Source organism: Haliotis rufescens, unplaced genomic scaffold (genome assembly GCF_023055435.1).
Source record: "Haliotis rufescens isolate VD_foot unplaced genomic scaffold, xgHalRufe1.0.p SCAF_6, whole genome shotgun sequence".
In the NCBI taxonomy this organism is placed as follows: Eukaryota; Metazoa; Mollusca; class Gastropoda; order Lepetellida; family Haliotidae; genus Haliotis; species Haliotis rufescens.
Window position 1 is genome coordinate 7,199,386 of NW_025964334.1, and position 13,097 is coordinate 7,212,482.

Consider the following 13,097-nt stretch of genomic DNA (forward strand, 5'->3'; position numbering starts at 1 on the left):
ATGATTCCATCTGTTGCCATGACACAAGACTTGAAAACCAGTGCATTGTATTCTACTCAACTGTTGCTAAGGACCACACCTTTGACTAGTGATTATGGTTCTCAGCAAATGTTGAGTAGTATACAATGATTGTCAGTTGAAAAATTGTCGTTGCAAACATTGTCCATAACTTGCTCCAATTTTAACGCTTCTTTCTAATAAACGTTTTCACATTTGATTAGTCTTCAGTGATCCAAAATTATCTGAAACATTTAGACAAGATTTACCAGAAGCACTATCGATGCAAGGAATTATTTTGAACTTTTTGAAAGATGTCTCTTCCTTTATAATAGAATATTTTCAAACTTTTGACTCTGATCACTGCTGATGGGTATGATTGTTTGGGGCTTTGCAGATTAGTTTTATCATTAATATGATTCTAGAGGTTGATGGACTTGTTGGGATATTTCTGAAACGTCCTATTTTATGTTTCAGTCAGTTATGTGTTCTTCATACCAGGTGACAATATAATGGTGTTAAACTGAAATATTTGACAAGCCAAACAATTTATGTCATTACATGATAAGTTAATGATTATAACCTTATCCCATGTTAGAACAATTCTGCCGTAGATTATGACGAAGATTTACCATTAGGTATACCAAAAATATAAACTATCAAATATCCAACTTTTTTTCGAACATTATGGAGCTATAATCCATTCTACCATGAATTTGGAAAAATCTTCATTCTGACTGGACAATCAGAGGCTATTAAATCACAATAAACCCCTCTGATTCAAACAGCTGGTTTGACAGCCAAATCATCGCGGAAGCTAATATTCATAGAATAGTACTTTTTTTTTTATTGTTGGTAGGCATATTTAAATAATTATATCTGCAGTTACAGGTTACAAAATGCAAAGTTGAGTTTACTACAATATTCAAAGGATGTGCTGGAAAACATTTTGTGCAGAAAACAGATAGAATTTACAAAGAGAATGTATTTTAAGTTTTGGGGACAACAGAAAGCTTGGAATTTGGTGCTTTTCTTTATACGACTGTGACATCATATCTTTTGCATCACAATGAGCAATAATGGTGACGTGCGGTGTAGAACGAAAGCCTTTGCAAGGCTTGCTTAGTTTTCTTTATGGATGCCCACATTCGGCTGCTCGTTCAGTCACAAATTCAATTTAGCGCGGTTAAATCTACATTTAACCTAGCACTACGTTGAAAACACAGTATGTTTATCTCCCAATTAAGACAAGAGTTTTTATTGCCAACATGGCATCTACATAAATGATTTGACCTTCAACTCAACATGGCTGACCTTGGCTGACATCTGTAAAAGACTCATTGCATGGACACTTTATCAAAAGAAAGGTAAGGACAAAATGGTCGTGAGACAATTTCAAACTTGTGAAATTCTCAACCAGATGGCTGACAATGGGTAAACACAACAGTTTTGTTTGGCAGAGTCGCAGGTGAAATTCTCCCCCGCGAAGCGTTGTACCAGAACTTGCTTGACACTTCACTTGTTTTGTTGCGAATCAGTTTCTAAAGCAACTCTGGACAAATATTGACCAATGAAAAGGAGTTTTATTTGTAACTGCTGCAAAGACATACAAGTCCTTCTTAGCAGCTCTGTTCTATTATGAGTCATGTGAAATTTTGCACATTTATGTCACGACTGTTTTTTGTGTGAAGTCATTGTTGGAGAACACGAGGTATTACGGGCCCTCTTGTAGGGGCATGTTTTGGGTACACCTTGGACGGCGTCGTGTGTTCCGAGCCTGACATAACTCCACGCTTGTCAGTTCTGTCATTTTAACGGAACACTAAGACTCCGTGTTCTTAAATTGTCAGCAGCAAATATACTTTTGTCATGTCAAGTTCAAATGTTTCATTATGTTTGACATTGACAAGATAATTGTGCAACAAGATAAGGATTATGAACATTATTTGTGTAAGATTGACACAGTGTCTATTTCTCCTCGCAAAACAGGAATAGATGTGTCATTTATTGTCATTCCTGTTTTAGCCTGACGTATGTTGGCATTGAATAATGCATGTACAAGTGTGGGATGATATTGTGTTGTGTGCCGGGGGCGGTCGGGTAGCCTCGTGGTTAAAGTGTTCACTCGTCATGCCTAAGGCCCGGGTTCGATTCCCCACATGGGTACAATGTGTGAAGCCCATTTCTAGAGTCCCCTGCCGTGATATTGCTGATATATTTCTTAAAGCAGCATAAAAAATCCTCACTCGCTCACTCAAAAAAACAACTTTTCCCAAATACATGATAATTGATTCTAAGGTTTGAAGACCTGCAACTATGCAGCTGATCCTTTAATTGTTACATATTTTCTGCTTAATGACATTAACTCTGTGGGGATTACGGGTTTAAATCGGTTCCCAGCAACCTCTGCTGGTCGTAAGAGGCGACATTATGGATTGGGTGGACAAACTCACTGATTTGGTTGATATCTTACCACAATAGCATGGATAGTTACTCATGATGTCTATCACTGGATTGTCTGGTCCAGACACAGTTATATATTGTCTAGTCATATAATGCAGAGTGTGGTGTTAACATGGTTAAACAACAGAATCTATGTAATTGTGTGTTTTTGTTGTCATGCGTAATAAGCAATGATAAGTCGCAGACTCACAGAAAAAATAGCTCCAACTTGCTTTGAACATTTGTAATCAGTCCTGGTTTGAATTCTAACGTGTGACCTGTTATCTATTGTTAATCTGGCCTATAGAAGCAAAAAGTACTAATAACAGCTGAAGATGATTAGGCACGTAGAATAGGTCTTCAGCAACCCATGCTTGCTGTAAAAGGTGACTATGCTTGTCGTAAGAAGTGACTAATGGGATCGGGTGGTCAGGCTCACTGACTTGGTGGATGCATGTCATCGATGTCTATTGCTTGGATCGATGCTCAAGATATCAATCACTGGATTGTCTGGTCCAGACTCGATTATTTACAAACCACCGTCATATAGCTGGAATATTGCTGAGTGTGGCATTAAACAACAGACCAACCAACCAACTGAAGATGATTAGCATGGAAAGTTTGGAAATCATGTGCAGCATATCGTGACACCGTGGTAACACTTGACTGATTGTTAGTTTTGTCATACATCTCTTCTTAACATACATACTTCCCCATATGTTACTATAGTCCGTGTTTCTTTTGGCGGTGAGTATGTAAAATGCCTCCCGCCTCAGATGTTTTTTTCTAAATGAAAATCTAAGTCATGATAATTAATTTATTTTGATAATTTTGACTTGTGTCTTAAAAACATGGTAAAGTTGTAACTGATCAGTGACTTAATTATTTCATCTGTTGCTATTTAAAATTGAATGAAACCCTGATGCAACTAATTTAAGATGTAAGTGCCACTGTAGCTATGGTAACGACATAATTAAATTTGAGCATGGTGAAGGACAAATGCAACAACTGTATTACACTGTAGTAGGATATGTCTTAAAAATTTATATTTTGTGAAGCAAGCTGTTCTAACTCAGTTAATTTACCACTGCACTTGCACTTTTTGACCTTGTGGGCAGTTAAAACAAAATATGTTTCGCCAAAAGATATTTGGAATTATTTTAGGCCTGCATGCTTTCATGGAGGACGCAGACAGACCCAGCTGACAAACTTTCATAGCCACAAGATTTATTACTGGTGGCTATTTCTAGGAGAGTTCACCTGATAAATGTTGCTGCTAACAGTTCAGTTTCTGTATTTATAACTATTCATCCAAGATTTAATGCTCAGCTGATATTTCCTGTAATTCGGGTCAGGCTTCCTGACTTGGTTGATGCATGTCATCGTATCCCAATTGCATGGATCGATGCTCATGATGTCAATCACTGGATTGTCTGGTCCAGACTCGATTATTTACAGACCGCCCTCATATTGCTAGAATATTGCTGAGTGCTGCATTAAACATCAAACAAACAAAACAAAACAAAACTTTGTCTATCCCTTGATTCGTGCAAACATATGTAGATCAATATAGATCAATTTCAAGTTTTACAGCAAAGAAATACCCACTCCTAATCATGCTAATTTGGGTAAAAACTCATCTGTAAACATAAAAAAATAATTTGATATTTATAAAACACTAAATGTGTTACTTCGAAGTCAGCAGTTTCTCGCCTGAAAAATGCAAACTTTTTGCATAAAATCAGTTTTTCCTGTTTTCACCTGTATTGGAGTGATTACTACTTGCTCAAATGCTCACGCATAAACATGATAAAAATGAGGTTTTCAATTAAATAATTTTTATAAAAAAGAAGAGAGATATGAAGTTTTTACTTCCTGACAATCACTGAAGAGGGTTTTCCTTGTATGATAGCACTGTGTCCGTTGACAAGTGTTTGGTTACAGTGTTGCACGGCCATGTGAGTAACCATGGTAACAGAGCGAGATGTGGCACTGCATCTGACTGTAGGTACCTGCTGCAGTACTTCACTAACTGTATACACGCAGCTGATAGGTAGCAGTATTATTAAATAATATCAAACTTTTATTAAAAAATATCTGTGGTTGGATCTGTAAATAACTACAGTGTGCTTTATGTCCATATGAACATGATTTCATTGTAAGATTATTGTCCCTGTTTGCTAAACCCTCTGTGATCTACTTTTTTTATCTTGTGTAATAGTTAGGGCATTGGTGGCCCATAAGTCTGAGGTGTTGTGCAGAGTTGCCTCCCTTGGCCTTTCCAGGATTCACTGTTTATAAGTAAGAATTCCAGATTCACTTTTAACATTTACCATGCTTTTTTCCAAAGTTGTAGACATTCATTACATGAGTCACTTCGGGCTTTCGTCCCTCATAGAGCTGGCATGCTGTGTCATCACCGAGTCTGACACCTGCATCACTTCGGGCTTTCTTCCCAAATTGAGCTGGCACGTCGCGATGTAACTCAAATACTGTTCAAAGCGGATAACACTCACTCACAACTAAATCTCTTTAAAGTGAAATATAACCTCACTCACTCACCGAGCCCAGTATCAGTGTTTCCGTTTACCGGTAATTACCGGTAATTACCAGTTTTCTACTGGTAAAATTGGGCTTGGACCGGTATTTCATGTGACTGCCAGTCCCTGTGGACCGGCAAATAGAGTACCTTATAAATCTTTGTTGTTGAACAAAACATCGGCGATATTCATACAAGTATATATTTCAAATGAAGTCAGCTGTTACCTTCAGGGTTTCCCCTTGTCTATTTTTAGTGCAAGGAATGAACATTTTGCTTTGCTTCGAGGTTAAATATATATTTGTAGCGACTTTAATTAGTCTTGAAATATATAAAAAAGAGAAAGTTGTGACTGAACTTTGTGTGAATGACATTAGATCTAACAAAGTTACTTCAGAGGTGATGTCATGTCGAATGAATTAAAACCAGGTAATTTTTATACATTTTTTAATTGTTGAAAGATGGGACTGACAAAAATTAGGAGGGGACTGGAGTTTCAAAAGCCAGCAGAAACACTGCTCTATGTACAACATGTCAGGGTTTCAGATGGCCCTCGGTCACCGGTCATAGACCGATAAACTTTCTATTTGACCGATGGTTTGTTTAAGTTGTCGGACTTTTGACCGATAGAAATGCTAAGCAAGGCATCACACGTGTCATAATTTCATGATTAAATAGTAAATAGTTAGGATTATTCCACTTAGGGTACCAATTTAGAGCCATCGTTTTTAATGCTCTCATAAAGTATAGTGCCAATCGAGACTCAGTTGTCCTTGTGTCTGGGGGATGGGGGGGTGAAGTTGATGGCAGTATTGCTCCCAGACCCAGCGGGTAGCTGGGTGTGCGGAAGCTATGCCTGACTTTTTAAAAGTACTGATTTAACTTCGAAATTTTACTGCATCCGGCATCTTTGTTTAAGTGACTTATTGACTTTTGCCACAGACTTATTACATTTCTTGGGTCCAAGTCATTGACCTGTATACAGCTTTTTGTGTCAAAATCACTGCATGTGTGTGTGAGGTGGTGATGAGAACTGATTCTTAAGGCTTAAAGAGGGAGCACCGGTGGCCCAGTTGTCTCAGGTTGGACTGCCTGTGCACAGTTCTATTCCATATCAGTGATAGAAATTGGCACCAGTCCCATAGTCCTTCCCAAACTGCCCAATAGTTAAGGTATCATGAGGACCAGTAGAAATCTGCCATTTTTATAAATGTTATCACTATGAGGATTAGTGGATTAAAACTGTTATTTTTTTATAGCTGCATCTGGCAAAATTTGATGTTTTTGGTTCGAATCCATCCTGATTCATATGTTCCATGGTCTGTGGGCACCATAGTGTATTCGTGCATGGTTTCAGTAGTAATGGTTAACTCTTTCAACACCGTAGGCCGGTTATCCGGCCAAGAAGCATCGAGTCCCCAGACACCGCAGGCCGGTTATCCGGCCAAGCCGTAGTCACGTCAAAATAGTACTATATTTTTATGGACCTACCTGTAATATCATTCATTTATTAAATCTATCACATTTCACAATGTCTGAAATACATATTCCATTTCAATTTAACATTTTTTATCATTTAATTAAAAAATTATTCACTATTTCCCGCGATGTTATTGAAAATAAAATTCTCGGACACACATTTCGACAACGGGTCCACATCGAACACGTCAAAGAGGAAAATAAAGACGTTTTAAACAAATCTTTAAATATATTATACAAAGTAATATATAAAATCAACAAAAATATATCTAAAAGTAATCAAACTTACATCTAAATTATTATTTTCATCTTTTCGTGCGATCTCGTGTAATGTAAGTCAAATGACATCTCGGCTTTCGTCGCCTTGAATTCTCGGCTCGGACACGATGTTTAATGCAAAAATCTATGCATGAAAAATCTTTGTCACAGCTCGTAACCTAGCACGATACATTCACAAAGTTCCATATTTTTAATATATATCGTGATTTCCTGCTCAAAACGTTCAGAATAACACGATTTAACAAAATTCTTTCGCAAACTTCTGTAATTTATCGAACACGAGCTTGGTATCACAGCTGTAATTTGATTGGCTGCCTTAGGTCACGTGCTCAAAATTGACCAATCACGAAACTTGTAGCAGATTTCAGCAAGAAAGCGTCATTAGAAACCAATTTTAATCCAATTAAATCGCTTGTTATAACTACGGAAAAAATCCAGTCGATGTTACGAGCGTGTAGATGAAGGAATAAGCTTTCCAGCGATGTGTCATATGCCATTCTTCGACGAACGTGTTATTCATACGAAACCTCGAAAACGGGGGTATTTCTTCATTTTACTGAGCGGACAGTCGCTGTTATCGGGAAATGGGTGATGACAGAGACCAATTATAATTCTTTTTAAAATGATTTTCCAATAACGTAAACAATGAAAATAAAATAGAAATAGGTACGTGGATATTATGAAATCATATATTTGCCGAAAATCGTCAAGTTTTCGCTTCCTTGGTCCTTAATCTGGATGTTAACAACGTGTTAGCGTACATTTTTTATTTACAACGAATTTAATTAAGTTGTAAATGCATTATTTTAAATAATGTGAAAAACATAACTTTCATATTTATAAACCATAGGATCAGACCTTTCAAATGGTGTAATACATGTAGTAGCAAATATATTTTACAAGCAGGTATTTTCTTTGATAAATGTTGGCTCCATCTATCACACAAGAGCCTCTGGGAATTCGGTGTCCAGGCAGTAAACACTTCTGGTTGACTGGTGTTGAAAGAGTTGTCAGCAGTGTCTTGGAGCTTGCATCCCATCATAAAACTCAACTCTTCAGAATAGTATTAAACCCAACTCACTCACTTACACACTTGTATCCTTTAACCTCACACAGCTATTAGGTAGATGGTAGCCCTTTGACAATATTGCATCACATGACGTGGTATAAGTAAAATATTGTCCCAAGTGGCTTGTAATTAACTCACTCACCTGAGGCTTTTAGACTTGCACTGCTTATACTGTGAAGTCACATGACAGTGCAGTAACTTTCAACTGTGAGTATAATTCGGATGCATGTTTCATCCAGTGAGGAAATGAAAGCTACTTGGTTTTATGTTTTGGAAAGGCACAGTAATACCTCCTTCCTTGTTGATCTGATACAGTGACATGGGAGAATGTGTGACTCACACATCGTGTGTGTGTGTATATATGTGACCATCCTGAGAGTGTTGCTCTGTGTTACAGGAACAGCCCCATCACCTAGCCTGGCCTGGAGTGGCTGCCACACCAACCAAATGAGGTAAGTCAAGGGAGGTCCTTGCTATATAGTGCTGCTAGAGCTGTAATGATTCGACTGCATCCGTAGTCTGGTAGAAGAGTGTCCGCCAGAGAGCGGAAGGGGTTCGATACCTGGCCACATCATCCCAAAAGACGTTAAAAGATGGTATTTGTTGTTAGCACGTCTGACACTTGGCATTAAGGGGCTAAAACAAGGACTGGTCGGCTCGGAGTCAGTATACTGTGTCTGAGTGGGATATTCATGTAAAACTGCAGCATGGCATCTCAGTGGGCTAGCCCTATAAAATCGGCATCAGTCCGGACTAGTACAAGCAGCCCCCCCCACCACCACCACCACACACACACACACACACATGCATGCATGCACACACACACACACACACACACACACACACACACACACACACACACACACACACACACACACACACACACACACACACACACACGGATGCATACACATCGCTATATGAGTGCAATAATCTTGGCTGCGACAATAAACCCCATTACACCTCACCTCATCTGTAACGATTCATCGATACCTATGATATCATTGAAGACAAACTGTTAGAGTTACCTCCCGTAATGGGGGGCGGTCGGGTAGCCTAGTGGTTAAAGCGTTCGCTCGTCACGCCGAAGACCCGGGTTCGATTCCCAACATGGGTACATTGTTTGAAGCCCATTTCTGGTGTCCCCCGCCGTGATATTGCTGGAATATTGCTAAAAGCGGCGTAAAACCATACTCACTCACTCACCTCCAGTAATGGCAGAAGTAACATAGAGCCACCTGTAAGGATGTGCCTGCTATTAAAGTATTACATTTAATGACCTTCCCTTCATTTTAAACTGTTTTGTTCTTCTATTTTAACAAGTTTTTGTTTTTGAGATAATAATAAGTAAATGTATGAATGCATAGGTTTTAGAGTTGTATTTCAGTGATTTCATCGTTTTTTCCTATTTGCTGGAGTATCGTGATGCCAATGGCGTTGTCAGTCTGTATCGTGATACGTAGTGGATCGCAAGACACCAGGCGATACTCAGCTCTCATTGCTGCTATGATATATGAATAGGAATCAAGCATGCCTACCATGCCTACAGACCCCGAAATATTTTATTTATGACATTAGGGTTATGACAAGAACACTTTGCCTTACAGGCTTATATTCTTAATTTTGAACACTGGACATGCTGGAAGCACATAGCATGTCTTTTCATATTTTATTTTATTCAAACAAAGTTTGCTGTTCAGGGTTTCTGTGTATGAATGTGATTGTTTTGGAGAATTAGTATTAGTTTTACTGTCACAATGTGTATATTGCCGTGTGACATATCTACAATCCAACTTACACCCTGGGCACAGGGAGACTTGGAAAACCATCCTTACGCCTCAGATAATGACTTTCAGGTTGACGAAGGAAGCGTTCACAGGTCAATTGAGTACTTCCTAAATCACAGTGGCCCTCGTTGTCCATGGACATTATTTGGAAGGAGCATGATTCTTGGCATGGGATTGTCTGCGTCCCCGTAGACTAACATCTAGTCTCTGAAATGAACATATCGTACAGAAAAAACAGGTGTTCAGTTATCTTAATAAAAATATAATAAAAGGGAGCCCAGTTACTCTCTTCATTTTCAGATACTGCAGTAATCTAGACTTGCCAAACATTATAGACTTGCATGGGCTGTATTTGATATATATTTATATCAGGGTCTGTAAGACAGACTAGCGTCCCCGGAATAACATTGAATTCAATACTTACAGATCTCAGTCAAGCCACTTTTCTCTAGCTAGTCACTGATAGAAATTAACCAAAAACATCTAATAGCCAGAATGATGATAACATATAGCAAACACCCCCACCCCACACCGAACCCCCTTCGCACCCTGGACCAGGTTAGTGCTCACTGTATTTCCATCGCTGCTGGTCCTTTTAGTTCTTGAATGGATGTACAGATTTTTTATATTTTGATGGTCTTAGTAAACAATAAAAATTAAAAGGTTTTTTTCAGTGAACTCTTAGAATTATTGTTGGTAAGTAGAAATAATGAAAAGAATGGAGAAAAAGACTTTTCTTTAACTTAACTTGTTTATGTCAAGGAGTTACCTCCCTTCTCATATTACCCTACTTTACAAATTGTTTCACTGCTGGATCTAAGGCATGGTGGGTAGAAAAAAACACTTTATTTTTTTTATATTTTATTCCCCATTTGTGAGATCGGTGGCTCTGAAAACAAGTACACAACTCTGCAGCACAGCTGTGGGAGAGATCTGATGGTAGCTGGAACAGTGAGACTCTTTGATAGGATGCCATGACCTGCTTGGAGGAAGCAGTAGAGAGATGTAGGGATAGCTGCAATTCATGGACGAGTGCACGCATCTCGGATTACCATGGAACATGGCGTAGATGTAAAACAACAAAGTGGTATGATGTAATGTCATATCACTAAGTGTAGTAGACGGCTATGATGGTTTGGTTTTATAAGTTGAAACAGTGTATAAGTGTGTTCTGTAGGAGGAATGTATTATTGATTCGTATCAACTGTTGGTCCTGTTCCTTGTAATGGTGTGCTCGGGTTTCATTCTGTGACCAACTCAGACAGTTGTGTAATGGTGTGTTCGGGTTTCATTCCGTGACCAACTCAGACAGTTGTGTAATGGTGTGCTCGGGTTTCATTCCGTGACCAACTCAGACAGTTGTGTAATGGTATGCTCTGGTTTCATTCTGTGACCAACTCAGACAGTTGTGTAATGGTGTGCTCGGGTTTCATTCTGTGACCAACTCAGACAGTTGTGTAATGGTGTGCTCGGGTTTCATTCTGTGACCAACTCAGCAGTTGTGTAATGGTGTGCTCGAGTTTCAGACAGTTGTGTAATGGCGTGCTCGGGTTTCATTCCGTGACCAACTCAGACAGTTGTGTAATGGTGTGCTGGGGTTTCATTCTGTGACCAGCTCAGACTGTTGTGTAATGGCGAGCTTGGGTTTCAGACAGTTGTGTAATGGCGTGCTGGGGTTTCATTCTGTGACCAACTCAGACTGTTGTGTAATGGCGAGCTTGGGTTTCAGACAGTTGTGTTCTAATGTGCTCGAGTTTCAGACAGTTGTGTAATGGCGTGCTCGGGTTTCATTCTGTGACCAACTCAGTTGTGTAATGGCGTGCTCGGGTTTCATTCTGTGACCAACTCAGTTGTATAATGGCGTGCTCGGGTTTCATTCTGTGACCAACTCAGTTGTGTAATGGCGTGCTCAGGTTTCATTCTGTGACCAACTCAGTTGTGTAATGTTGTACTCGGTGATGTGCTAGAAGGACTAAGTTGAGAATAGAAATAGTGGTAATTTGTCCTGATATTTGACAGTGAGTGAACATTTGAGTGGATGAATGTGATAGGGAGTGAGAGTGTGAATGAAAGAATGTGAGACACGAAAAGTCACCAAACCTGACCACTGATCATTTTTTTCACTTCATGGAACTTGCATAGGTTGCTGGGGGCCTTTTATTTGCCGTGTTAAGCAACAATCATAAATCCCCAGTCACTCTTAAACTCAACCTATTTCAAACAATTTCCCTTACTCACAAACACAGTACAAAGCAACAGCATTGAATTCAAAATACAGGGTCTGATGTAAAAACACCACCATATCTTCCATTTATCAAAACTGATACAAAACAATGTGACCACCTCTGGCAATATTGACAAATTCGCAACTATTAAGTGTTATCCCACAAAACATGAATCACACCACTTGAAATGAGACATTTTTTCAAGGTCTAATCACACTGTGCCTCGGTTGCCACAGACTCCGTCTCTCTGGGTGTCCAGTATTCCCCGGTGACTTCCTGTTGTTAATGTAGAACTGTTTCCTTCTCTCCTTCACATCAAATAACACCTAGTGGCACTTCACATCAATGCTTCAATACCAACCCAACAAGGAGTAGGCCTTGTTACCATTTGGCTATGATATCATGTTGGAGTTTATACACAAACGCTTTCGTCGGAAACGATTTAGGAAAAGTTACGATGTTTGTTTATTGTCTGCGAAAGGTAAGTTGTTTATGTTGTTTATGATGTTTAATGCCACAATATTCCTGCTACATAATGTAGCCTGTAAAAAATCAAGTCTGGACCAGACAGACCAGTGATTGATATATTATGACATCGGGGAATGATGACTCACAATCAACCAAGTCACTGAACCTGTCCGCTTGATACTTTTAAGGAAGAGAATATATGGATGTCAACTTCTTTATTATGAGGAACACAACGTTTCAGAGTATATGCTTCCTCCTTCATCAGGTGAATGCCTTACTTACTTACTTTGGAGATTTAACGTGCGCTTTCCGACTGATGCATATTTTGCACACGGGCCCGGCCAGGCCATTTAATGTGTTTCCGAAAGGGGCGAAAGTGGTCTGTGCAACCCAAGAGGGGGGTTTTAGGGGTTGCTTATATAGAATTTGGGAATTTTGAGATTTGGAATAGATGCCGATGGGATTGGGGAGGAGAACTAAGGGAGCTGGGTATGGTGGATGTTTGTTTGTTTATGTGATTTTGATTTGGTAGGTTATTGTGTTTTTAGATGCGTTTTATTAGTTCCGTTTTTATTAAGAATACGCCTAAGGCCTTGAAGTTTTCTAGTTTATTTTGTGGGTTTAGTATTGCTTCTAGAGTTAGAGCCTTGTTTAGATTGAGGGTGGTTTGTAATGCGGTTCGATGTGTTAGGTAGTGTGTGCAGTGGATGAGTGCGTGTTCTGGGGTTTCTGGTTGTTTGCAGTGTGGGCAGTTACCTGAAGTGTGTTTTTTAAAAAATTTTAGGTGGTTATTTAGGTTGGTGTGTCCTGTT

General features: G+C 39.1%; 1 protein-coding gene across 2 annotated transcripts in view; it reads left to right on the forward strand.

Annotated features, from left to right (window-relative positions):
• Nucleotides 1-13,097, forward strand: part of LOC124143981 (rho family-interacting cell polarization regulator 2-like) — a 119,882-nt gene that overhangs the window by 16,356 nt on the left and 90,429 nt on the right. The window contains exon 2 of one of the 2 annotated variants that reach the window (XM_046513184.2): nt 8,203-8,257. Coding sequence is in view for 1 of the 2 variants with exons in the window: in XM_046513183.2 (XP_046369139.1) it covers nt 12,220-12,298 (79 nt within the window). In the remaining variant the exon portion in view is untranslated. Of the gene's footprint in view, nt 1-8,202; nt 8,258-12,161; nt 12,299-13,097 lie in introns of those variants that run through there. The other variant, XM_046513183.2, reaches the window with a different exon arrangement.